General features: G+C 33.1%; 4 protein-coding genes and 1 pseudogene across 5 annotated transcripts; 1 reads left to right on the top strand and 4 right to left on the bottom strand.

Moving 5' to 3' along the window:
- Nucleotides 1-7070: 7070 nt before the first annotated feature.
- Nucleotides 7071-8000, top strand: LOC7482991 (21 kDa protein). The gene has a single exon (XM_002318247.4). It carries the CDS (start codon nt 7170-7172, stop codon nt 7764-7766), a length of 597 nt encoding a protein of 198 aa, XP_002318283.1. The 5' UTR covers nt 7071-7169; the 3' UTR covers nt 7767-8000.
- A 3995-nt stretch (nt 8001-11995) lies between these two features.
- On the bottom strand, nt 11996-13009 carry LOC7482992 (pectinesterase inhibitor 4). Its single transcript, XM_002318844.4, has one exon. It carries the CDS (start codon nt 12746-12748, stop codon nt 12140-12142), a length of 609 nt encoding a protein of 202 aa, XP_002318880.1. The 5' UTR covers nt 12749-13009; the 3' UTR covers nt 11996-12139.
- A 1034-nt stretch (nt 13010-14043) lies between these two features.
- Nucleotides 14044-16501, bottom strand: LOC7482186 (protein RMD5 homolog). Its single transcript, XM_002318845.4, has 2 exons — nt 16336-16501; nt 14044-15665 (listed from the first exon to the last, which is right to left on the bottom strand). Exon 2 carries the CDS (start codon nt 15388-15390, stop codon nt 14224-14226), a length of 1167 nt encoding a protein of 388 aa, XP_002318881.1. The 5' UTR covers nt 15391-15665; nt 16336-16501; the 3' UTR covers nt 14044-14223.
- A 2823-nt stretch (nt 16502-19324) lies between these two features.
- Nucleotides 19325-20710, bottom strand: LOC7482187 (21 kDa protein-like; annotated as a pseudogene).
- A 127-nt stretch (nt 20711-20837) lies between these two features.
- On the bottom strand, nt 20838-26451 carry LOC7482188 (uncharacterized). 2 transcript variants are annotated; one of them, XM_024581836.2, is made up of 9 exons: nt 26223-26451; nt 26010-26140; nt 24070-24178; nt 23362-23466; nt 23130-23185; nt 22115-22238; nt 21916-22022; nt 21300-21369; nt 20838-21211 (listed from the first exon to the last, which is right to left on the bottom strand). In XM_024581836.2, the coding sequence occupies exons 4-9, from the start codon at nt 23435-23437 to the stop codon at nt 21132-21134; spliced, it is 513 nt and encodes a 170-aa protein (XP_024437604.1). In that variant the 5' UTR covers nt 23438-23466; nt 24070-24178; nt 26010-26140; nt 26223-26451; the 3' UTR covers nt 20838-21131. The 2 variants fall into 2 exon arrangements, with proteins under 2 accessions (XP_024437604.1, XP_002318883.1); XM_002318847.4 differs by lacking the exons at nt 26010-26140; nt 26223-26451 and adding an exon at nt 24472-24599.
- Between the last annotated feature and the right edge of the window lie 1264 nt (nt 26452-27715).

Here is a 27715-nt window from a genome sequence, read left to right as displayed (position 1 = left end):
TTTTTTTGAAAGTGAATTCAGAAAAAATGAATTCCGAAAAAATATTTTTCGATGTTTGATAGTGTAATGAAAAATAAGTTGGAAAACATTTTCCAGTGTTTGGTTATGTCATGGAAAATGAATTAGAAAATAACTTATTAATGTTTTATTTTTCTCAAGTTTATTAAAATAATAAGGAACAAATTTTACAAATTAAAAAGTTGAATGAGAATGAAATTGAAAAAAATATAATTTCATAAATTATCTCAAATAAAATAAATAATAATCAAAATAATAGAAATCAAATCTAAAAAATTAAAAAAAAAATGAAAGATGAAGAAATTAAAATAATAATAATTAACATTTCATAAATTATTTCAAATAAAATAAGTAATAATCAAAAGAATGAGGACCAAATTTGATAGATAAAAAATTTCAATAAAAAAATAATAAGAAAAAAGCAAATAGCAATTATAAAAATAAGGACTAAAGTTAATATAAAAAATAAATTTTAAGAGATGAAATTGAAAAATAAATATTCAAAACAAATTATATATAGCAATCAAAAGTTTGAGGATCAAATTTGATATAATCAACAAAAATTGACATTTCTAAATTTTTCATAACTTCCGGAAAGTGTTTTCCGCCCAAATTTTCCAGGAAAACACTTTCTTGAAAACCAAGCTAAATTTTTCTTTGATTGGAAAGTGTTTTCCGTTGACCAACTTTTCTAATGGCAAACAAACACAAGAAATTTTGGAAAGTGATTTCCCGGAAACCACTTTCCGGAAAACAAACACAGTCAAAAGAAAAAACATTTTCCTGAAAACCAAACCAAAATTTTTTTTTGACAGGAAAATATTTTTTGTTGACCGAAAAGTATTTCCGTTGACCGGAAAATGTTTTTCGTTGATCAACTTTTCTAATGACAAATAAATATAAAAAAATTTAAAAAATAATTTTTCAAAAACTACTTTTCAAAAAACAAACATGAACTTAGATTTAACAATATCATAACAAAAGATAGAATTTCAATCACAACAGTTCCCGCACAATACTTACCCTGATAATTTCTACCATTTTGCCATTTACAGAGCTTCCATATAGTCACTCCAAAAATCAAGCTCCATTTATCCATTCCTTCCCACGGGAATCCTGTATTAAGCAACGGGGAACCCAGTTTTCTAGAGCAAAAATCATCCCAAGTTTCACAAGACACAAGTTTCCTCCGAATGATTTTATCTCGTCAACAATTTCTAAGGACGTGCAGCACATTTTCTTCAGCATGACAATCACCTTTATGGCTTCGAAATCGAAGCCCATCTGTCATTGAAGCCCATTTTTCATAAGCTTCTGATGCCCCATTAACCACTTGTGAGCCTTGATGCGTTCAGGTCCACCCTACTTTCAAACAAGAAACCAAATCCTCTTTGTTGCATCCCAATTCTGCTTTTCTAACAATTCAAGGGCTGATTTAGAAGAGAACTCACCATTCGGAGTTAGAACTTCAAACAATGGCATCATCAGGAACAATTTTCAGCAACAAAGCCATAATTAAGGAGAAATCTCTCTAAAGACTCCAATTCCACTGTCCAGTGTCCAAAATAAAAAGAATTAACAGAAGCACTCCTTAGATCCTCAGGAACAGGTTCAATGACAGAATCAAACAAGATGGTAAAAAACTCCATCAAGCCAAAACCGTGTTAATTACCATTTCCTAATATCATTGAATACCCTCCAACAACCGAGGCCAAATCCGGACAATAACTCAATCAAGGAGAAGCAACAACCTTATTTCTAACAACAGGAATTTTGTCCGAGACAATACCATATTTAACCTTAAGAACTTGCACCCATAAACTCTCCTAGTTAGATAGAATCCCTCGTCCAATCTTCGTAATCAGAACATCATTTATAGAATTAAGATGTCCGGACAATAACTCTCCTTTTTTTTTCACAATATCTTTCATGAAAAAATTTAGTTTTTCCTCCCTGATGTTTGCACTGATACTGGTGCTCTGGTTTGGTTTCTATCAAATTGATTATGATCTCCAATAATGTTAAAACCCATCAGGTAGAGTAATGGTTTATCATAATAGCATGGAAATGCTAAAGGAAACTGAGCAGTGTGAGAATGAAAGGAAAACAGTGGAGATATCAAATAGGTGGGGATTAATTTGAAGCTTGATTTGGTCAATGGATGATTTTCATCCAGTCAAATGATTTTTGTACTGGCTGTGGAGCATATAATCATGTCGGTGTTGATGCAGACTGGACTCGAACCAAGTGTTGTGATTTTCTTTGACTGCCCTGAAGAAGAGATGGCAAAACGAGTGGTAAACCGCAACCAGGTGCTTGTACATTATATAGTTTTTCTGCCACTGAAGTTATGTCACAGCAATTGCTGGTGTATATTGTTATTTCATTGCAGGGCTGAGTTGATGATAACATAGATATAGTCAAGAAGCGCCTGAAAGTGTTCAAAAACCGAAATCTTCCTGTTATTAACTACTACTCCAAGAGAGGAAAACTTCATACAGCAAGTCTTTGGAAACTAAAAACTACCTTATAACTCAGTGGCCATGACTATCTTGTTTCTTTCCTTCAAGCTTGTCCTTGTGTTAGATTCTTTATGGACATTTACCATGATTTATGTTTGATAGCAGTTCACTTCTGTTTCTGGTTACATATGAAGTAAATAAAGTAAGAACTCTGAGACTTACATTTGTAGATATAAACATGTGCAGATCAATGCAGTGGGAACAGAAGATGAGATATTTGAAAAAGATCGCCCTATTTTTTTCTGATTGTGGTATGATGTCTCCTCATTACTTTCCTTTTTAGCCTGCCCCATCATTTCTTGACCACTTTCAAATCTCATCTTCTCTATGTTAATAGCCACAATTATATTAGATTTCTTAATGTTGACAGAACTATAGGATAATAGGACCCCTTTGAAACCGATATTCACTTGAGGAAATGCCACCAGTCTCTTCTGCCACCAATTTTTCACTCTAATATGAGGTATTAGGTTATCAATGCCTCTATGGTTTTGATCCTAACAAATATTCTGTCAAGGTGAAAATGTATTAACAAACCTCAAGGTAACTACATCCATGGAAAATTCTGCCTATCCTGTATGTTAGTCAAAGCATTTGTATACGCCAATGATGGAGTTAATCTTTCCTGCAGCAGGAAAATGAATTGAAAACTGTTTCAGTCAGGGCCGAGCATTGAAAGGTTTCTGTATGTTTAGCTGGACTTGCAACCTTTTTGCACCGCAATGATTCTAAAGGCTGACGAACTTCAGATTTCTCAAAGGATTGAGATTCTCAGCAAAGGGATTTCTCAGCCTTGAACACTTCAGTGTCTAGTGGTTTTGCTGATGCATGTACATATTTCAGGTGCGAGAAACCCTTGAATTGAGCCAACCTGTTTCAAACACGGAAGTTCCAACTCTTGAATGATCTACAGAAAACAAGGCTCCTTTCAAAAACTTTCATACACAAAACAAGGCTCCTCTCTCTCTCTGTGTATCAATGAGTAAACTATTCTTGTTCATGTGTTTCTAGCGAAATAATTATTCAATCTCTCTTGTTTAAAAAACCCAGGCTTGAGGCAAATGCCTCTTAAATTAGACCGAAAACACATTAGAAACAGAAACTTTTCCACCAAAACCAAAAATATGACCAACCCTATATTTCCCAAGATCATGGATAGCCACTCTCCTCGCCAACCACAAACCAAACTCAAAGCCATAAATCATGTTGTTTGAGACCTTGAATCTATAGAAACAGGCATTGATAATAAATTCATGCCCCCATCTTGCATTGCAAATGGGAAGCCCAATAGGCTTCGAGATATGCAATGGACCTACTCCTTCTGTAATCCCTAAATCCACCCCATCCCTTCGAGTTCAGTGTGAGAGCTCGAAGTGAAAATCTCAATTTTTAATGGGTGAGATGTTTGCTTTAAAGTCTCCATACCCTCACGTATCAAAGTCGTGAAAAAACTTCGTATAGAAAATAGGCTCTTCCTAGCTGGCTCTGTTTTTTGTGATATATAGCCAAGTTCCTGTAATTTTATAACCTGTACAGGATTATTTTTTATTAATTTTGATATGCTTTGTTTTTTTTTTTTTTTTTGGGGGGGGGGATTTCTTTCACTTAAAAAGTCATTAAATTAATATTTTATATATTTTTAAAATGATTTTTATGTACTAACATAAAAAAAAAACATAAAATTTTTTATTTTAATATATTTTAAATTAAAAATATACATATAAAAAACTCTACACGATATCACGAAACACACGCACGTACGTAGTCGTCCATGTGTTTTCATTAAAGCTCACGTGTGAGACACCATGATGACTAGGGTACAATATTATAATATTATACCGTACATCGCGCCTGATTTTGAGGGGCTAATTAACAAAGCAATCTTCCGTAATTAATTTAATTGTTTGTCTTGTACGATTAGTAATAGAAAATTCGATGAATTATTGGAAGGATTAGCATCTCTTGTGCTTTTGGCCGTCATTTAGTCGTTATCTCTATACTATATAGTATACCTTTTGACCCACACAATTTTATTTTATTTTTCTAATTAAAGTCCATTTCACATTCCTTTTTCCCCCGGTGATTTGATTTTCTTCTTCTATTTTCACATTTTCCATGCATTTAGTTCTATTCTAGTATTCTTTTAATTTCCATAGTCAACACTTGTCTTCACCTTTTTTTAAAAAATTTCCTTGAGTCTATACTATTTTTTATAGTCGAAAATTACAATTTATTCATCAGTAATTAGTATCGATGCATATGATAGGGTACTTAGAGTTGTGTAGCTTAGTTTTTATAATTTATTGAAATAAAATAATTAATTTCCATAGGATCAAAACTATTTGAATAATATCTTGATCACTATTTGATCAGGCTTATCCAGTAGATTTTTTCTTAAAAATATTTATTTTTCTTATCAGACTAGATATTTTATCTACTTTTTCTCTTGAAAAGCAAAAATTTTAAAAACAAGATGAAATAGATGAAAAATATTAATTATATATATCATATATATTTTTTTAAATCATGAGAACTAATTAATTAGTTATTTTAAAATAATAGGATTAAGTTATAATTAACTCTATGAAAGTATGATAGATGCCATCCACATAATAAGAACAAAAACAAGAAGGATTCTCAATACTACAACAATAATAATAATAAAAAATACTTCCCTTCAAAATGCAATGATGCTTAGTTTAAACATGTAATTCCACTGAATTATTAGTTAGCTCGTCCAAAGTTTGTGGAGCATGAAGAATCTATTCTTTCCATTTTTATTGTTTTTAGACTTTTTTTTTGTTTTTTTCCTTATCCGGGTATCCTTCTATTCTTTTTAAAGGGTAAAACTAGTTTTGTTCAGGATTCGTAGTTGTCTCTCCCAACAAATACGCTTTTTAGGGATTGAACTTGTGTTATCATCCTTACGAGGATATAACGGTGCCTTAACCGCTAGACCAACACTTAATTGGTAATTATTTTCATTTTTATTGTTATTAGATTTGAGTATGTATATTTTGATATTGTGATGTATGATACCTTTTAAAATAGATTTTTGCTTGAAAATATATTAAAATAAATATTTTATTTTAATATTAATACATCAAAATCTTCTAAAAATATAAAAAATATTAATTTAATATTTTTTTTAAAGTTAAAAACTTAAAGCTTCATTCATCGAAACAATATTTTTTTAAAATATAAACTAAGAATCTAAATAATATTATTAAATTAATCTACAAGGTTATCCAACTAATTATTTTATTAAAACAATAATATTTTAAATTAAATCTGACCAGTACAATTGAATCGGTTAGATTAATTAAATTTAAATAAAATCCCAAATTCGAAAATCTAATTTAATGAATTAACCTCTCAGGGTTTAATAACTATCTTTGAAAATAAATATTCGTTGAATTTGGTTAGTGTCATGTCACAGGATAGGCTTGAGGAGTCCAGAGGCAACCACTCACTCGTTAAGCGTTCCTCGAAGATATATAAAGCTGACCTGAACCTAGTATTGCCGGTTTATAGTAAATACCTTTTTTACCCTCCGGAAACCATGATGAATCGCAGCTATTTCTTGGATTGAACTTATAATTCAATCATTTTTTGAAAAATTTTATTTTTTTATGTGTTGATATAAAAAATTAAAAAAATTATTTTATTATATTTTTAAATAAAAATATATTCTAAAAAATAACATTTACTATATTTTTTTCAGAATCAAAATCTTAATAAAATTTTAAACATGAAGAAAGAATAAAAAATTATGAGTTGATTGTAGTTTTAAATTCTTAAGAAGTTTGAGAAATGAACTTTTACAGTTAGAGAGTAGGTGATTGTTGGTGTTAAAAAAATACACAATAATATTTATAAATAAAATTTTTATTTTAATATATACAAATAATTGTGTAATTTCATGTAAATAGAATTTGAATCTTCGTTTTGATGTAATGAGTGATTGTATTTATAAATTTTAAAATACAATCTATAATATATTATTTTTTATTTTAAAATTAATATTTAAAATCCAAGCTTGTTGAATTACTGGTGAAATAAAAAAAATGATAAATAGTAATTGGAACAGGAAAAACTGTATTATTATTTATTTATCTCAATTAAAGAAACCCTTGCATTTGATTTGAGAATTCAACAAATAATTAATCTTTCATACAGTGATAAATCATAATACCCGGTAAAGTATAGAAAAAATTAGTAATAAAAAATGATAGATAGTGTAGAAAAATGTTTGTAACCGGCACTAATGGTTTCAGGCCAGGTTCAAATATCTTAAGACACGTGGCACTTTAAAGAAAGCGAGTGTCTAAAGTGAGCATCCAAGCACTTGCCGGTACGTCGTAAAGACATTTGCTCTTATCTTTTACTTTTCATTTTTTTATGCCGACATGGCAGTTGGATATATTGTCTGTAATTCCGTACACCGAATACACCCCGACGCCCCCAGCGCAAGTTAGCACTCGGCACTGGGCAATAAATCCATCATCAAGGCGTTCAGACTTGTCTCTCCATCACCCCTCTATAAATTCAAACCCTTTCTCCACTCTCTCAACGCCAACTCACCAAGCCACTCTCCAACCCAAAGAAGATCCAATCTTCTTGTCTAACATGGCGAAATCTAGCCTCGTCTTGCTGCTACTCTCAATTCTGTACATTGCTGGCACTGCAACTTCTGCTAGCACCACAAGTTCAAGTGCAAGCGCTACAAATTTCATCAAGGCCTCATGCACCGCCACAACATACCCTGCCTTGTGTGTGCAATCCCTCTCCCTTTACGCCACTTCAATCAACCAAAGTCCACGCCAGCTAATTCAGACGGCCTTGGCTGTGAGCCTAGACAAAGCTCAATCCACCAAGACATTTGTCTACAAGTTGACAAAGTTCAAGGGAGTTAAGCCCAGAGAAAAGGCAGCGATCAAGGATTGCTTTGAAGAGATTGATGATACCGTGGACAGGCTTGTTAAGTCAGTTAAGGAGTTGAAGAACATGGGGTCATCTAAGGGTTCGGATTTTCAATGGCATATCAGTAATGTTCAGACCTGGATTAGTGCTGGATTGACTGATGAAAACACTTGTGTTGATGGGTTCGCTGGCAAGGCTTTGAATGGAAGGATAAAGAATTCAATCAAGGCAAGGTTTGTTCATGTTGAAAGGGTCACTAGCAATGCACTTGCGTTGATTAACAAGTTCGGTTCCAAGTACTAATTAAGTAGCTGCTGCGGCTACTGGCCATTGGAGTCCTTTTTCTTGGCCAAGCTTCTTGAAAACGATCTGGGTTACCTCTTGTTGAGCCTTGGTTTTACTGTTTATGTATCATAAAGAATTTTGAGTGATGTAGCTTTTGGACCTTTTTTCCTTAAATATTTATATATATATGTATGTGTGTGATAGTGTTCTATAGTTTATGAAGGCATTTTTATTTGCCTCTTGGGTATCAAATGATTGTGGATAGGTGTTTGCATGCAATCAAGAACCACAATTCTCTTAATTAAATTCTTATACGATCGACAGTATTATAACTGAGTTTAAGATTAAGAAAAAAACACTAGTTTACAGCTAATCCAAGAAAAAAATCCATAATTACAGGTAACATGGTCCCCAGTTCACTATCACGCACCGCTAGTTGTGTTCAAATCAATACCTTCTTTAGGAAAAAAACAGTTCATTTCAATACAAAAACAGTTCATTTCAATACCATTTTCAACTTCTGATGCTAGACGATGCGTTTTAAGGAAAATATAATCCTTGATTGAAGGGGAGCACGGGCCCCAAGACCTGATCCTTGAAAGCAAATATGGCTGCATGGACCCCAGAAATATCAGGCGCTCGATACAATAATCATGGAAAAACAGTGGACGGCATTGAAGGGTGTGAAAGCTCAATGCCAAGAGCAGACAAAGAGGACTTCAGTGGGGACTCTTTAGTGACCATGACCACGTGAAGGATCTTGTCTTCTGTAGAATTGAAAGAAGCGATAAAGAAGAACATAAACAAATATATATATATATATATATATATATATATATAGGGATTACTGAAATCTGCGGAATTGAATGCGGTGGTGGCATGTGAACCTGCCGGAGACAACGGGAGATGGCGCACATGGATATCTTGAAAAATTAGCAAATGGGACAGCCTGATTGACCCCATACAGCCATTCTCTAACCAGGCCACTTGGATTTTGCACCCAGAATTGTTGTTTTTATAAGAAAAAAAAGAAAGGGTAAAGTTTAGCCACGTCCTTTTTTTATGTTCTTCTTGGCCTCTGCGCAAGAAAGCATGTATGTGCCCACAATTTATGCCCGATCATCAGTCTACCTTTCAGGCAGCTTTCAAATATGATGACTGATTTCTTTTTCTAATTGAGTTTTTAATAGGTATTCATGAACTTATCAAAACAAATAGTTACTTGGAGTCATGAAAAAAAAAAAAAAAAAGGTTGCTTGATGTACTGGGCATATAATTTTGTTCAACGATGGATTGGTTTCCAACCTAAATTTATGTTCATGCTTAGGTGGTGTCTGACAATTCAATTAAAATATCGTTTGTTTAAAATTATATAAAAAATTAGGTGGTGTTTTTATATTGTTTTAATAGGTTAATGTTAAAAATAAATTTTAAAAATAAAAAAATATTATTTCAATATATTTTTTTTAAAAAATTAATTTAAAATATAATATCTACACATTATAAAAAAAGTGCTCTCAGCTCATATTTTAAAAAATATATTTAAAGAGACCTCAAAAAATAGTTATTAAACACAATTCAATATAATATGTTGATTTGATGACATTCCAATTCATAGTTTGGTCTTAGTCCAATGCGTATATTGTTTTCCAATTTATTTTGGATTTTGATTCAATCAAATTTGGATGGCACGTAGACCCACAACCATCCCAGGAATATATTTTTTTTGTTTGTACTTTGACATGCCAATTCAAAGTCTTGTAATGGTTTCTTTCTTCTTCTTTTTTGCCAATCCCAATTTAAATGACCATTTTAAAAACTACAGTCTAATAAATACCTTAATTTGCATTATTACGTACGTTTTTATTATTTTTCAAATTCATTAAGAACAAAAATATAACTATATATAGGTAAAAGTGAAATGAGAAATCATTATCAAAACAATCAATATATTTTCTTAATTCCTTAAAAATTGTGTTTTTTATAGATAAATTATTTTGGGATTGAGAAAAAAAATATAACTATAAAAATAAAATGAGAAATCATTATCAAAACAATCAATTTCCTTCAGAATTTTTCCCTTTTCTATCAAATAAATTATTTTGGGATCGAGGGAGGTAGTAAAAGGGAGAAAACAAGTCTATGCATGTGTTTAAAATTGTGTTATCTTCTTCTAATCAAGATTTTAAAAGAGTTTATAATAAGATTCATCCAAAATTTCAGTGGTATCTCTTAATTAACCAAATATTTTTAATTTTAATTATAGTTATAGTAAAATATAAACCGTTCTACATCCCACCATATCAGATAAATAAATAGAATCTCTGCAGTGCAAGATAAAGATACTTTTCCGTGAACAGTTTATTGTTGATATTTTCGTCATGAGCAATAATGGAGAATACCCTAAATTTCCAAATCCAACTTCCATGCTAACCAATAACATGGGCACCCATAACTCATGAGGACTTTTCTTGTTTTTCTAAGAAAAGAAAATTTCTTTTGTGATGGGAACGTGAAGAAATATTGGATTCTTGATGTACGCATTTTCCATATATATATAGTCTGACTTTTTGTAACTGAAATTGAATTGCTTGGAAACTACCAATCAATCTCATGATCAAAAAGGGTTTGATAATGTACTACTTACATCATTTCCTTCACACATTTTATTGAGAATGAAATGGAAAATCCTTTCCCATTCCTTAATTTTCTATTCTTAATATATATATATATATACACACACACATGCACGCGCGCTCTCGAAGAATGAATATATGATTGATAATGATAAGGATTGAGATTTACTTCATCCACGTTAACTCTTGTAATAGAGATGGGTGTCGAGATAGGCTTGTGATCTCTTAGATCACCTCTTTTTTTCTCGCTCCTATTAGCTTTTTTTATATACAAATTTTTAAAAAATTAACTCAATGCACATAATTAATCTTAGTTGATTTACAGGGTCACATGTCACGTGAACATATATAGGATTATAAGATGCTTTTGTAGAGAATTTATAAAAATGGTTTGCAGGATCCAGAAAACATGCATGAACTGGCATCATCGAATCTTAACATTCCTAAGAAGAAGAAGAAGAAAATCCTTATAAAATCTAATCACTAATTGCCCTCTTAATCTCTTAATTCAAAGTTTAATTTAAGCAAAAAAAAAAAAAAGAACTAATTTCCCAAAATTAAGAGGTCAAAATCAAAGGCCTAAGTGGGAATCGATTTAATTTTGAGATTATGAATCACGATTTGTAGAGCGGATATATTTTCCCATGTGCACTACTATTGTGTCAGCCAAAAATACGTGATGTGTTGAGTTAAATTGTAGTGTTTTCGGTGGTCATGATCATTAATCATGACATTGTGTGTATTTCATGGCTCTTTCTTGAGACTTTTTGAGCGCTTTTGTTGGAGAAGCCCTCTTAATTACCGGCCAGCAACAAATAACTCCATAATATATATATTTTCTTAATTTTAGTTATCAAGCTATTTTGGGTCAAATGTTATATATATATATATATATATATATATATATATATATATATATAGGGTTTCATCCAAAAAGCAATGAAGCATGCGATTCAATGATGAAATCATAAGAGGATATATACGTTTTCATATGAAAATAAAATAAGGAAATTAAAAGGTTAATGGTTTTACATAACAATAAGGAAATACACGCACACGCACACGCACATTTATATTTAAAGGAAGGAAATCACTTACTACGTACAGAGGAACCAAATCTTAAAATTACACGAATCAAGAAACATGGCTTAAGCCTCTCAAGTTTCAATATTTGATCAGACACATGAAAACAATTCAAGCCAGCTGCCATATCAGTATAGAAATTCTCAATTGCTTCTCACTAATTTGAATATGAGCTTGCTTGCATGCCGTTGGCTTCTTTCCAATTATTGAGCACCTCACCTGCGGTGCAGATCATTGCTCAAATTATTGTAGCACCAGGCAGGCGTGATGACAATAGTTTTTGTTTTTTGGGAACTAGCAAGTTCATGATGAGGTTAAGAGTTAATTTTAAGCCATTTCTAAGTAATTTCTAATTCCTACACCTAGTTGGATATGCCTTGGAGGATGCCCTATCCATGATTTTCTCCACTGAAATCTGATCAGTTTCTGTGACTACAAGCACAGGCCATGCCTGCATTAGACATCGATAGCACCAAACTAGCTCATCAACAAAAAAAGAGATGCACAGAGAAATGTGATGTTGCATAATTGGAATCAAAATTAAAAGGTGATTATATCATATAAGAAACATTTCGGTACGTGTAACAGTGCATCAGAATTGAAGAACCTGTGTATACAAATATATAATTGTTCAACTTATATAAGAAGAAAGGGGGGAAAAAGAAGAAGTAGCTAGTAACTTAGTTTATTGATAAGTGCCAACGCATTGCTTGTCAGCCTGGCAACATTCACTATACTCTTCCTGATCTTGATCATCACTTCATCAGTTATATTCCTCTCTTCAAATCCTTCTGTGCAGGTATCCTCATCCGTTATCGCGGCACTTATCCATGTCTTTATATTAGCAATCTGAAATTCAATATCGGAACCTTTTAGGCTGCCTAAGGCCTTCAAAGACTGGTTGAGCTCATCGATGGAGTCTCCGATTTCCTCGATGCAATCTTTAACAATACCAGCTTCAGTCTTGCTTAAGCCCTTCTGCTTTGATAGAGCCTTTACTAAGGATGATGTGTTGCTAGCAGCTTTTAGGGTCACAGTTAACGCTGTTCTGCATAGTTTGAGGTAATTGGTTTTGATGGTAGAGGTGTAAGAAGAGAGGGACTTGAAGCAAAGTTGTGGATATGTGGTAGAATTGCAAGCTGTCTGCAGGTAATTTGTGTAGGTTTTGCTGGTGGTATCTGCCAAGGAAAGCTGCACATTTGTTGATATGCATAAAAGCAAAGTAAGAAGCAAGGCTAGAACATTGAATGAGCTTGAGCTTGAAGTGATTTTAGCTCCCATGGCTTCTCTTTCTCTTATCTCTCAATCTCAATCTTGCATTGATAGGTGTGAGATGACTCCAATTTATAGGAAAAATTGTACATGTATGCAAGTTCAAGTCATGGATAATGCTGTAGGATATATAAAAGTATTCAAGAATTCAGGAGGAATTTAAATAAAGGACGCAAGGTGGCCATAACCCATGAAATATGAGATTGCACATGCATGAATATGATATGGTAGCTCTAGGTTGCAAGCTACATTAAGTTAATTGATAATTTAAAAAAAAATTGAAAAAATAGTTTTATTTATAGTCTAGAAATAGTTTCATTTATAGTCTAGAAATAGTTTCTGATTTGCCCTAATTTTTTTTCTTGTTGATTAAGAAACAAAAACTGAATTCACCACCAGCATAGCACAACGCTAAATGGTCCTAACACGCAAGGTCTCATGCAATCCTTGAATTTATCAGCTTCTTAATTGACTTATAAAACTTGGACGAAGCATTATACGTTAACATAATAAATTCAAATAAATAAAAAAGAGAAAACTTGCTTATAGGCATAAATGTTTTTTTTGAGTTAATGATATGAATTTTTCATAAATTCTTAATTTAAATGGAGTAAACTTAATATTCCACATATAAAATATTAAAATGACCATTAAACATTATGATTTTGATTTTTTTATAAAAAATAGTTGTAATTTTGATGTATTTCTTATTTTGTTGGGGTGAAAAAATTCCACCTTTATTTATAATCAATAGAATGAAAATGTTTTTTTAATTCTCTGTTGAAAAAAAAAAAAACCTAGAAAAGAAAAAGAAACTGAACAGCCCCTTGGCTACTGAGCTTATTTTTGCAAACAGCAAGCAAGTTCACGTACCAAACCTCAAAGAAATAATCAACTTTATATCCCTAGAATAGGCAGAACCATAGTGATGAGCACCATCCAAGGATTGAGTAGTACGAAATTGACAAACATGCTATCAACCCGTGAAAGAAAACACAAGGACCGGAATGAAAAGAGGAGCAGCAGAAGAGAGGGTGACTGCCAGGGCCACCTGCTTCAACCTGCAAGCTGAAATACCCATTTCCAGCTCTACAACAACAAAAACAAGAAAATATGTGATCCGGGATACAACATGACGAATCATACCGCTTTGATCTACCAAACCTGAGTCCTCGAACTTTCCCAGCTTGAGAGACAGCCTTGCAGGCCGAAGGCTCGACAGAAGTGATGAGGACGTTTACAAGCAGTGACTATATGCATAAGAAAGCAATAGCTCGTGAAACTTGCTTTCCACACCCAACAACAAAATCCAAAGAATGTCTATTTACAACAAATGCATAGAGAAAAAATACATGACTGACCAGCTTGGCCACCATCATCACACCCCTGGCTACACTACACAAGACACAACCACCAGTTCTACACCATTTCATTCGGTTCATGAGAGAGTTTAATACAGATTAATGTACAAGTCAGGGTACACATCAGAAATGCAACTGCCTGCACTGTGTTGATTCGATGTCAGATGGGCAGTAAGGGCATTTAAAGGTTTTTGAGCCATTCTTTGACATCTTGTCGATAGACTGCTTGCATAGCACATGGCTACATGACATTAACATAGGAGGGTTTTCCTCAGTTGATTGTTCCTTGGACACAGGACATACAAAGATGGAATGGAACTGAAATTCCCTTCCCAACTCCACTGGCACTGGCACTGGCAACTGTTTCATTGACCGCCACTCATTTTTCTTCCCTGCCATCACAGTCATAAACTTCAAAAGTGGTGGCAGACCCTGGAACCCTGCTGCTATTGTCACACTCAATGGGCTTTCAAAAGACTGCCCCAAGAGATTGCAAAACTGCCTTGTAAGATCCTCAGCAACCACATTCCAATTAGTGGGCGATAGCAAATCAGAATAAGGAGATTGATGAAGCCTTCCAGACCACAGGAGACAGGACATAAGCTTCTGGATTTCAGAAAAATGGTTGGAACCAAAAGGAGAAATGTGAGTTCTGACATATGAAAGAGCTTTGCTTCTACTTCCACCTTGCAGTATTTCCACAAACTGTAAACAATGAAGTTTCAGCAGCAGGTCTGACCCGTTTTCTTTGAGCTTATTGGAATTGGCAGCAGCCCAGTTTAGTGCAGGCTCTAGATTTCGGTTCTTCATAGCTTCAAGTATCAGATACATTTCTGAGAAAAGAGATTTCATATCAGCAGTAGATTCTGGTTCCTTGGCCTCATTTATAAAGCAGTCACCAACATCAAACAGGCCTTGCCGATAGAAATGGCCTGCAATTACCTGGTTAACAGTGTGAGCATCAAAATCAATGTTTCTATAAGCCTTGGATATAACTGGGTTGAAAGATTTCTCAAGCTGCTTTGGGTACTTGCTCAGGGCTATATTCAGTTCCTTCTGTGTGCCTTCCATCTGATCACCAAGTGGAGCACTTTCTTGCAACTTTTTCTTAAGTTCACCAAGGACATTTTTAAAGTCCACTTCAGAACCAGATTGTTCCGCCTTCATAATTTCCAATGACTTCTCAATATCTCGCATCATCTGGTCAACAACTTCGTGTGTTTTAGAACCAGACATCTTTTGCTTCTTTGCAACACGATCAAATGCGTCCTTGATGGGATTCAGATCCATTTTTCACCTCACAGTCTCACCAGTTTAAGCTTTGAAATAGCTATGTGAAACCCCTATAAGGAGGTGTCAGAAAAGGGAAGCTCATCACCACTTTTGATTGCAAACAACTCCATGACCCTAGCAACACAAAATTAACCGCTCCCAATATACAATCTTCAACTTAATTGGTATTATCTTCAAACCAAAATTCCAATACCTTTCAAACAAGAAAAGACTCGTGCCGAGTTTGAAGTATTAAAATGTGGAGAAGAGTATTACGTTAGTCCATGCTGTTTCTGCAAGAAATGAAAGTAAAGAATAATTTATTTTCATCTACAAGAAACAACGATTATCAATTTCAAATTAGTAGAACTCCATCGCAAATTCTATTTAAAAGCAGATTGCAAAACAGCTTCAGTCCGTTGCAAAAAGCCTCAACACTCAATAGTATTTGCAACGTATTTCATAATTCCATTGCTAGATTTACCATTGCGAATATTTTTTCAAAGGATTTTCTTAATAAACTACAAAAATTCCGATACTAAATTGCTATCAATCAATTGCAAAACTCTGTCACTAATCCATCATTGTACACACAACATAATATATAAATCAATCCATTTACATTAATTCATAAATTTTCCAGGATAATTTAGTGAGAAAACAAAGGAGCTGGAAAATCAAACAAACACAAATCCACTTACACCTTCTACATAATTTTACTAAAAAAATCAAACTTTCAAGGTAATTTACCAATTTCATGACAAAAATCAAGAACCCAAAAACAAACTCACTATAGCAGTGAAACAAGAAGAATAAGAAACTGGGTTCTGCCTTAATCGCAAAAATATCAACCATTTTTGCAAGAGTAAAAATTCAGCGAGGTCCAAGAAAATCGTAAAAGACAATACCAAAATGAATAACGTTAAAGAAAAGGAAGAGGAAGGGAGAGGGAGAGAGGCATACCTTGGGATGCCGTTGGGTTGGGCGTTAGATTTTGAGAAGTTTGGTCGGAGGCGGGAAGGAGGTTGCTGGCGGGTTCGGCGGCTGATGGAGTTGAAAGAGGTGGGAGAGAGGATAGAATGAATATCTGATCTCTTCTTCAGATCAAATCGGTTATTTTGCAATTTCTTTCAGGGAAAACTACATATTAGTCCAAATATTTATCATGAGTTTCACGTATTGGTCCCTATACTATTATTATTATTTGCTAGAGGAGCCTTGAACCATAATCATAATTATTAAATCTGGTATGATTTGGTAGGTTGAATTTGTTTTGAAACATTGGGAAACTTTTATGGACGAAATAAATTCAAAAGAGTAATTCTGAAAGAAAATAAAATAAAAATTCCAAAACAAATTTCAACGTTTTCTCAAGTGTGCAATTTCATAAATAATTAAATATATTATAATTTGATTAGGGTATGTTATAATTCAAGCTGGGACACTTGGAAGGACAAGCATCCTTTATTTGTGAGCTAGAGGCAACCTCAAACAACAACAAGTGTCCTGAAAAGATAAGGTAGTAGGACATTTTTAGGGCAGTTTGCAAGGCTCGTGAAGCCAAAAGGCTTTTGGAATAAGCTGTCAGTTAATCAAGTACTAAAGGTCAAACCCTATAGAAAGCCAAGTGCCTGTCCTATAAGATCTGTACGACTTTTTTTAAAAAAATAGTATAATAAATTAAAAATATTCACGGAATAACATAGTTAAAAACAATTTTGATGAAATAATATGATTCATTTTAGGATTCTCAATTCTATTTCTATAGATATTTTATTTTTTTAATTAGAATGAAATATTTTAGTTTTAAATTGTTTTGGCATGCCGTTTTGGGGTTATATTATTCATATATATATATATATATATATATATTCAACAAACATAATTCAAATTTAAAATAAATTAATTATAAATTATGCAATACAAAAACAATATCAAACAAATATAATTTTAAAATTTAAAATATTTTTAAATAGTCAAGATTAAATAGATTTTTAACTTAAAGTAATTCAACTTAAACAAAATATTAAAATATTATGAAAGTAAAATGTTTTAACACGAATATTTTAAATATAAAGTTAGGTCAATGTTATCAAGACTAATGAAATCTAAAACATCCCTTATTTTGTTCAAATTCCTACAAAGTATAAACATGAAATCTAAAGCATCCCTTATTTTGCTCAAATTTCTACAAAGTATAAACATGAAAAAACAACATGAATATAAACATATATATTAGTGATAAATCTAATTTTAAAAAATTAATATCATTATTAATGAAAATAGTAATAATAATTTTCAATATTATTATTAATATTATTATTATTGAAAATAGTAATGAAAAAGAGATTTTTTATACCTGGGTGGTTTAATTAATTAAATTGAACAAGGTTCAATTTGATTCGATTCAATGGCTTTTCAAGAGCGGAACGGAACACGTGGAATGAAACCGGAATGTTCCGGCCGAAATTTAGCTCAAAAATCCGAAACGGACCGAGATTTAAAATGAGATAAAAATTGTTTCATTTTGTTTCGTTTTTTGAATTGATATTAAATGTTTCGTCCATTCCGGGTGAAACGGAACGGAATTAACAACCTTGAATTTCATACATGAAATGTAATGATTGAGAAATATAATATTTATAGTTTATTGTTATTTTGAATAGTGATATTCAATAAAAAAATATTAAATAAGTAGGAGAGGAAAAAAAAAATAGAAGATTTCAAAGACACACAAAAACTTTGATTATGACATCACCAATATCATAAAAACATTCTTGACAAGATAAATCCAACAACACTAAAAAAGTTCACCAAGTAACTCGAGTAAGCCACACTTGTCGTTCAAAGATGCTGAGTGACTCACTTATCTTTGGTTGTAAATATGATCCATTTAAGTTATCATTGATGTTTTTTTTTTTTAAATATTGTTGAGTTTGTCTCATTAATTTTTTTTTTAATCAAGAAAGAGCATTACTTAAAGACATTAGCTAGACTGATATACATGATTAGGTTAATGATTTAATTTTATAGAACAATGGATATATACTCAAAATCTGATAGACTTGAAATTGATATGTAAAATTCCTTATTTAAATTTTTTATTTGGTGAGCAATGAATATGTATGGATACTTATGATACATGAAAAATCTATAAAGATATTTTATATAATATATACATTTTCATAAATATCTTTATAAATATCTTATAATTTAAATATTATGAGATATTTATATAAAATATCTTGGATATCTATTAAGATATTTATTTTAATAAAGTTTATATAAATAGATTTTTTTAGAGCTTATTTCTCTAGACAACACAAGTTTAACACAATACAAGTTTAATATAAAATTTATTAAGGTTTAAGAAAAATTTAAGTTTAGAATAACATTTATTCTTCTTATCACCTGAATAAATATTATATTGACATAAGTATCTAAATATTTTTCTTGCAGGTGTTGCTAGATTCATCGAATCTTTTGAATCTGGTTTTATTAAACAATAAAAAATGCCTCGATATTTCTCATGAGGATTTTTTCTGGCTTCATCAGATATAATAATAGAAACTCAACCTTTAAATACTCCCTATTTCTAATCTGAGTTACCTAATTAATTAATTATTAATGGACTACATGTATGTCATGTAACTTGCCAAATAGAGCAGAGAATGAAGGAAAAATGATTATTAATTCAAACTATAGCAGAACAACCATTTATGTTTGGGTAACAAACAAGCTGGAAAATATTATCCAACCAAATTGATAGGCCGTACAATTCGTGGATTTCCTTTACACATAACTATTTCACAATGAAACACAACAGAGAAGAGGATTAGTTAACTTGTGGCTAATTTTTTTTATTAATATAGATGTCCGGTTCAGTTTCCACGCACCTTAATTTATCTCACAAATTCTAAAATTAATAATTATATATGTTTTCAGTGGCTCTGAGAGGATTCAAACTTATGATATTGAGGAGTAAACCAAAACTTGACAGTTCAGCTGCACTTTTAAACTTTGGCTAATTAAGTTTACTAGAGGTGATTAATTAAGTCTGTTAACGAGAGCCAATGCATTGCTTGTTAACCGTGCAACTGTGGCAATGTAGCTCCTTATACTGTCCTTAATTTTCCCATTTATAGCTTTTCCAACAAAGCCATCCATTTTCATGTATCTTCATCTGTCAAGGCAGCACTTACCCATGTTTGTATGTTGCTCTTTTCCATTTCAAAACCTGGGCCTTCAAGTTCACTCACTGCTAGCAATGACTCCGAAGCTCATCAACCGAGTCTTTCATGGTTTCAACACAATCCTTTATGGCACCAGCTTCTCTAGGCCTTAACTCGCGCCTTTCCAATAACTTTTTCACCATGTTTAACGTCGATTCTGCGCATTTCAGGGTCTCGGATAGGGATGCATTGGTTAATTGTGTAGGATTATCTTGAATGGTATTAGCATAACCTGACTGTCTTGTGACATAAGTCAGGATCATACCTTGTAACCTCACATGAAGCTTGATAAAATCATCACCGGAACCCATCTGGGGCTCGAATTTTTCAACAACGCAAGTTTTTGCTACAGAAAAGAAAGCTAGACTGATAAGGATTACAAGGCTATTGCAGTATGATTGTTTTGTAACTGCTGAAGATGCCATTACTGTAGAATTGGTATTTTGAGGGATGGTGTGTGTGGATGGTAGGAAAAAGTTCCTAATATAAACTTTTTAAAAGATAATGTGCCCTACAATTGTAAGGAACTGTGAACCTGTGGGGCAGTGGGTCACAGTTCCTTGAATTATTGATTGGTAACAGAAGAACCGATTGGGAAAGACGAGATAGGGGCGGTGGTGATTCACATGCACTGATTGTCACTTGTGAAAAAAGATTGAAACCTCCAGACTAGCAGGAGAGTTGCAGCTTTGTCAGTGGTCCTCTATTCACTATAGACAAAGGAAGCTGATCATTTTTTTTTTGTTATGATTGTCCTGTATGAATATAATCCAGGAGCAAAGGATTATGAAAGTTTGCGAAGCCGTATCAAATCCAAAAAACTTTTTGTCCAGTATATTATGCATGGACTCTGGGGGGAATTCAATGAAAAGATGAATACCAATACCTGGAAACAGAATACCTGATTAGCACATATATAGTCAAGTAGGAAAACATTTGGTAACCATGATTTTCTACTCCTGCCTACCATTTGGAAAGAGCCACGGGAAAAATGGAAACGAAAACATCACAAGCTCACAATGTCTAAGTTCTGAAGGCAGTGTTATGTTAACATCAGTAGGGGCAATTGCCTTCATTGGAGTCTCAGAAGAGAATGAAGTAGGTGTCACTCAGGAGATCTTATATCAAAGATTGTTATATTAAATTCATTTCTTAGGTGATCTTAAGATATTTTGATACTAATAAGTTATAATATGTAGAAAATACAGTTACATGAGAACAAAATAAATGCAATTTTCCCAGTCAATCTGACTGCAGCAGCATAAAAAAATTTGTATTTATCCTTCAATTAACCAGTCGTTACTTGCCAATCCCTGGCATATCTGAAACATAAAATAATGAATGCGTCATCAACTCAGATTTATAATCAAAGATCTCTTGTCCGGCATTAATCCAAAACTCTCCTCGTTTAACTATAAATTTTCTGATGCACAAAAAGATACAAACCAAACTGAAACAATGTAGTCAGTCCGATTTTGCTCTATCAACCATGGACATGGGCAGTGGTTATGAAGTTACAGGACATTGTTAAGAAGCTTTCTTTGGAGGAGACATGTTACTGATGAGGGAAATTACAGTGCCGATCGTGAACATCTGCACCAGCAATCCTGTTCAGACAAGAACAAGAAGATTTGAAATATTTAGAACGTAAAGCCTCAGAATTATGCACATAAGCATGAAGAATATGTAACTTACCGAGTAAAAGAACAGAAGTCTCAATAAGTTCAAACTTTTGTGTTTCCCATTCAGCTGGATTCTGAATAACCTGCCCAGTAAAAACCAAACAATTTCATTAGATATCAATTACAATTTTTTTTTCATATTTCAGGGGTAAATATCAGGGCTCTAGTGATTTCATTTCTCATTTAATTGGCTGGTAAACGAATAGTCTGCTCGTTTTTGCAGTCTGGCAATCCAATTATTGAAAGAAAATACGAAATCAATTTATACATGATTTACAAGAATACAACGTCAAAGGCCCCTGGCATGATAAGCTCCATCATAATTACCTCTGGCATTCGCAAAAATAGATGTACAGCATTACAGGAAGAATAACACCAAGGATGGACCAACCTTTTAACCTCTAATTTCAGCCAAATTCCATGAATCTAAGGTGTTATATTACATCGTAGTTCATTCATCCAAAAGACCACCTACTCTAGCCTGTCTGCAAAGTACCCCTGAATCACTAATTGTATATATAAGAGCATTATCATATTTTGGATCTATGGGTAAACAATCTTCAAGGAAAAGATATATTCCAACAACAATTCTTATAAAAAATAATCAAGCAATAATGAAACTAGCTTACCTCTAATGTTGAACTGCTACTAACAGCACAAAATATAGATAGAAGCACTGCGATAGTTGACATGGCCAGGTAAAATCTCAAGAAACCTGCTCGGCTGCGCCTTCGGCCTTAAACAAAAGAAAATGAATGAATGTTAAAAGATGCAAAACTTCCAAAAAGGTTTTTAAGAAAAATGAAGAAGAAGAATCATGTAAGCAACCTAATTCCCCAATTAGAAGAGAAATCAACCCAATGACAGAAGATGAAACAGCAAGTATGTTTGGATCCTTCCCCTTTGAGATTGGTAAAACCACATATAATAATTCTATCAATTGAAAGATACCCTGCATTACGAAGAAAATCACATCAATGAAAAACAGATGATCCTACATGTGAATCTAATCAACTTCATTAAGGATAAAAATGCTTAATAAAAAATTAAAAAAAAAAGGGATTCTAGAACTACAATTGTAATTCTAATAAGTGTAAAGCACAAAAATCTTAAATGAATACCTAGAAGGTCTAGAAATATTGATGCTACAACAACAGGTTTGAAATCTATGAAAATCAACTAATCTACAGAATACAGTAACTTCAAAAATCACAAAGTTATCGAATGGACAGCTCAAGTAAATCTAAAACTATATTCGAACAAAACCTAACGAACCAGAATCAACTTCAGCTAGCATCTGAAACTTGGAGTCCTTAAATGATAAACCAAGTTTAACTCTCACTTTCCATGTGGAACAGATTACTACAATGACTTTCCTTTTACTAGAACCCCCTCCTTATATTGGTACACTCCAGTCCCATGAAAGCCCCACTAACCCATAGAAAGTGAATTATGGTTCAAAGACTCGGTAGGTGGCTAACACAAATCTTTAGCAAATGCTAGAATTCAAACCTTAGACATGCATCCACCACTCAACTCCAGCTCATCCCTTTGCCACTAAACCAAGCTTGTGTGATTTTTGAGATACTTAATATCTTTTCGATCAAATTTACCAATAAATCAGGTCAAGTCAAGTCAAGCAGTACATTGTATTCAAATACACAAAGGAAAAAAAAAAATCCTTTCCCTGCCAATAACTCAATGAGATTAACAGTTCTGCACTTATTCATCAAACAATAAGCAAGAAAATAAAAATAAAAATAAAAATGATCAATTCAATTGTCTTTAAATAAATTAACACTATCAAACTCATTAAAATTACCAAATCAATATGCTAATGTACCTGAATAAAGATTAGAGCTTTGAGACGAGACTTCCCTTTAGCAACCTTTGTGTAACCTATGAGAAAAATTTAACAAAAACCCACATCAAAAATCAAACGAAAAAACTCAAAAGAATCAAACTTTGCACAAAATGAAACCCTTTTAGCCATTGAAATAAAGATTTACAGATTCAAAAACAAACCATAATATTATTTATTCAAATAGATGAAAAAGAAGAAAAGAAAAGCATACGTGAATCAACCACCATGCGGTAGGAGAAATCAGAACCGTCGGTTCCAGATGGCCTCCCGGCTTTTCTCTGCTGCATCTCTTCTTGTTTCTTTGGTCACTGGCTGGCTGGGGATGTGGGAGAGTTTAACTGTTAGGAAATTAATAATTTTTGGGTTTTATTGAGATTTTGAAAAACCGAGAGAGGATTTGGTTTTCTTAAACAGTCCTAAAAAATTTTAGATTTCTGATTTTGACCCCGTAAAATTTTACTATTTTGCTGAAGAGCTACCCAAGTTGAGTTAATTATAACTTAGTCTTTGTAGTTCGTAAAAAATTGAAAAATCAGTTGATCATTGTTAATTTGTTTCTCCCCCCTTAAAATACCTTTTTTTCCGAATAGATTTTAACCATTGGTTAATTTCTTTATATTAAATTTGTGATGAACTATTGATCTATAGAAAAATAAACAACTGAGATTTTTAATGAAGGGGCATGTTCAAATTTTAATCCATGGGAAAAAATAAACATTTAATATTTAGGATGGAAACGTAGCTCCGATAAGAAGGGCTTGGTATTATTCATGTACGAATTTGAACTCAAAATTCATGCCCCCACCTAACCTAAAACCCAGTGAGTTTGGATTTTGAATACCGTAACCGAACCCGATATGATATCCATTTGGGTACCCATAACCCGACCCAATTTATAGAAATGTGCATGGATTCTCACCGTTGAATTCTTGAAGGGCAGGAGAAGCGGGACTCCTTTGCTGAGCTTATTTGTGATTCAAACCTTCAAAAATTGATTTTCTGCCGGCAGCCACGTGGAATAACCTTAACTGGAATAAATTTGAAATGAGAGAACAAAACAGAGGAAGAAACACTTAAGACTTGTATATATAGATCTCACATGAAACAAAGCGCAATGGATTTTGAATTTTTTCCATTAACAGATTAGGGATTGGGAATTTCAAGATTAGGGTTTCCTTTTCTTAGTGAACAAAGAGAACTTGAAAGAAAAATAAAGAGCAAAACTTTTGGCTAATTGGAATGATTCTGTTATCGCAAGCACACAGAAACAAGAGAAAAAAGGGAAGAGCATCAAAGCTAAGAGAAGAGATTAGTTTCCGACCTGGCCAGAAGGAGTACAGGTGTTCCAATTGACTTCCCCGGTCAATTTCAAAAATCAAAAGGCAGAGAAGGTAGCCAGAGACAGTCAGACAGACGGCTGAAGATGCGAGAAGGGGAGACACCCTAAACTTTCAATATATCAGCTATGGCATAAATGTAATTTTTTCAAACTTTGAAGACATTATTAAACTCCAGGTCAGGCTCCCGTAAAGCAGTATTCATATACAACCCGAATTCCAAACCCGAACCATCCATAAAATTTCTTGAGGCAATATTTATTAGGCGCGAATAAAATTGTCATCCCTAACAATTTAGTGATTTACGACTTCAATTGAGATTGCCATCATGGTTTATGGTCGTTGAGAAATAGGGTGGTTGGGAATTGTTTGCGACGAGGAATTGTATTATTATTTATAATTTATTTTGTGTGTGTATATATTATTTATATTTTGGAGATACTTATGATTAAAAAATATTAGAATTTATTGAGTTTAGTTATTATAGTTTTTGCAGTTTTTTTTTAAGCATATTAAGTATAGTTTTTATATAGAAAAAACTTCATTTAAAATTTGTTAAAATTAAAATTTTTTTAACTCTTTAAAATCACTAATTAAATTAAATGTCAAATTAACAAACTGTATAATAAATCTTATAAAAACTATTTTTGTTAGATATTGATGGAGAAAAAATTATAAATAGAATTTTCATGGAATAGCTTCGATGATTGCTAGAATCAAATCAGTGTTGCAGTTTTAAGCCATGACATTAATTAAATTTATATCACGGTTTATAATCATAATATTTAATTAATATTATTGTTCAAAAACACTACATCAATTTTATATATATATATATATATATATGGTTTACAACATTCAAAAACATATTATTTCACCAAAAAAATTTATTGCTAAATAATATTCAAGATAAAATTGAAGAGGCCTTAGAGAAGCAACTGCTAAATTGAAAGAAGACGCTTGGGTTTGGGTGGATTGAAAATTAGGACTCATTCAAAAAGTTGTTATAAATTCAGGGACTAAAGTGAACAAAAAAAGAGAGGAAAGATTGGCGTGTGCAAACCACACGACAATGAGTGGAAAGCGTCGTCTCGCTTTGGATAGTGCGTGAGGACTCAAACAGCCTACAAAAACAGTCTTTTTTGGTGCCGTTGAAATCATCACGTTGCTATCATTCTTTCACAGTGGGGCGTGTCTAAAACGAAGGGAGCGGGAGCATTTTTTCTTCTTTCTTTTCTTCCTTTTTTCTCTCTCCTTCCCTTGTTTCCCACGCATGAAATTTCCCACGCATGATATATATATATATATCAAACTGGTTTCACCCACTTATCTCTAAGTTGTACTAGTAATTATGAAATCAATAAGCTCCACCGTAGAGGTTTCTACGAGCAAAAAGCAACCCAGCATAACAAGGGTTTGAAAAGATATCAAAAAATTACAAAGGGCAAGCTCATTGCCCACTGCTAAATGAAAAACAAAAAAAGAGAAGCTGAAATGTTTAAATATATGTCATGTGATATACCTATTCAGCCCAGAGCTTTCATTGCTTGATGGGAGTCTTATGCATGTTTGAACAGCTTCATGCTTAGCCAATGAGAATACACAGCAATGATCAGGATAGGAAGTGTCAAGGGTACCAAGAAGCAGTAATACCTGTTATTATAAAATAAACTAATACCAACTTAGATTTTAGCCACAAAAAAAGAGCCAAACGCAGCAGCTAAATAAAAATCACCTGTCGTTTTGAATAGCAGAGATGATAGGACTGTCCGATAATGGAAGAAGCTTTGATATTACTGCCGCAGATAGAAATCCCACAAAAGAAACGGAACCGATCAAGATAAGCAACCATCCACTAAACGTTGCCGTTTTGCTGAATCCCATTCGATAAAAAAACCATTGCTCTCTTTGAAACCAAATTTGGGATCAATTGTGTAGAGCGAGGAGGAGCGCAATGGAGACCGCTGGGGAGGGATAATTTCAGAAAATACAAGGTAAAATTTGTCATTCGAGTCGGGTATGAAGGAAAACAAATCGGAACTCATAGCTAACAAATGTGTCTAATGCTTCCATTGCTAGATTTACCATTGCGAATACTTTTGCGATGGATTTTCTAAATTATAACTACAGAAATCCTGTCAATAACATAATATATAAATCAATCCATTTGCATTAATTCATAAATCTTCATGGACGATTTAGTGGGAAAAAAATAGAGGGACTGAAAACATCAAACAAGCACAAATCCACCTACACCTTCTAGGTAACTTTATTAAAAAAAATCAAACTTTCAAGGTAATTTAGCAATTTCATGACAAAAATCAAGAACCCAGAAAAGAAAATCACTTTTAATCACAAAAATATTAACCATTTTTGCAAGAGTAAAGATTCAGCGAGGTCCAAGAAAATCGTAAAAGACAACACCAAAATGAATAACGTTAAAGAAGAAGGGAGAGGGAGAGGGAGAGGGAGAGGGACATGCCTTGGGTTGCTGGCGGGTTGGCCGTTAGATTTTGGGAAGTTTGGTCGGCGGCGGGAAGGAGGTTGCTCGCGGGTTGGGCGGCTGTCGAGTTGAAAGAGGATAGAAAGAATGTCTGATCTCCTCTTTAGATCTGCTGTTTCGCAATAGTTTTTAAGGGAAAACTACATATTAATCCAAACATTTATCATGAGTTTCACGTATCAGTCCCTGGCTTATTATTATTGTTGTTATTTGCTAGAAGAGGCATGACCTATGATTATAAGTATTAAATTTGGACTGGTTCGAACCTTGTGGTTGCTTATATGATGGCCACTAGAGATTTACATGGTCGTCAACTTCAGGGCCCGTGGGATTAGTCGAGGTGCGCACAAGCTGACCCGAACACCCACGTTAAACTAAAAAAAAGTATTAAATTTGGACCGCCTTTGCATGTTGATTCATTGATAAAACTGGGTCAAGTTTTCTTTTAGTCCAAGATGGATGTTGATCTAGTTAAACATGAGGCATGACCTATGATCTGGGTCAAGTATTAACTTCTCAAAAAATACTTCCAAGGTGTTAGCAAGATCACTCAGTCACATTAGTGGTGTTACTACTACAAAAGGACCTCGGAAAGTATTTGGGTTGAACTTAGGTTTAAGATTTGCCCTAATAGCTAGGCTGGGCTGGGTCAGGTCCTGGAAAAATTATTGGGTCTGACTTAGCTCTTAAAAGAATGAGTTTTGCTCCAATTATAAAAATAATGT

Source organism: Populus trichocarpa, chromosome 12 (assembly GCF_000002775.5).
Source record: "Populus trichocarpa isolate Nisqually-1 chromosome 12, P.trichocarpa_v4.1, whole genome shotgun sequence".
NCBI classification, from domain to species: domain Eukaryota; kingdom Viridiplantae; phylum Streptophyta; class Magnoliopsida; order Malpighiales; family Salicaceae; genus Populus; species Populus trichocarpa.
The sequence above is the reverse complement of the archived record's forward strand: the minus strand, read 5'-3'. Positions and strand labels throughout refer to the sequence as shown.

Bases quoted from the DNA above. Each gene is read 5' to 3' on its own strand.
- LOC7482991 (XM_002318247.4), top strand. From the start codon at position 7,170: ATGGCGAAATCTAGCCTCGTCTTGCTGCTACTCTCAATTCTGTACATT.
- LOC7482992 (XM_002318844.4), bottom strand. From the start codon at position 12,748: ATGGGAGCTAAAATCACTTCAAGCTCAAGCTCATTCAATGTTCTAGCC.
- LOC7482186 (XM_002318845.4), bottom strand. From the start codon at position 15,390: ATGGATCTGAATCCCATCAAGGACGCATTTGATCGTGTTGCAAAGAAG.
- LOC7482188 (XM_024581836.2), bottom strand. From the start codon at position 23,437: ATGCAGCAGAGAAAAGCCGGGAGGCCATCTGGAACCGACGGTTCTGAT. The intron at 22,239-23,129 runs GTACATTAGCAT...TTCGTAATGCAG, and splicing joins AAGCTCTAATCTTTATTCAG to GGTATCTTTCAATTGATAGA. The intron at 22,023-22,114 runs GTTGCTTACATG...CTTTTGTTTAAG, and splicing joins TCTTCTAATTGGGGAATTAG to GCCGAAGGCGCAGCCGAGCA.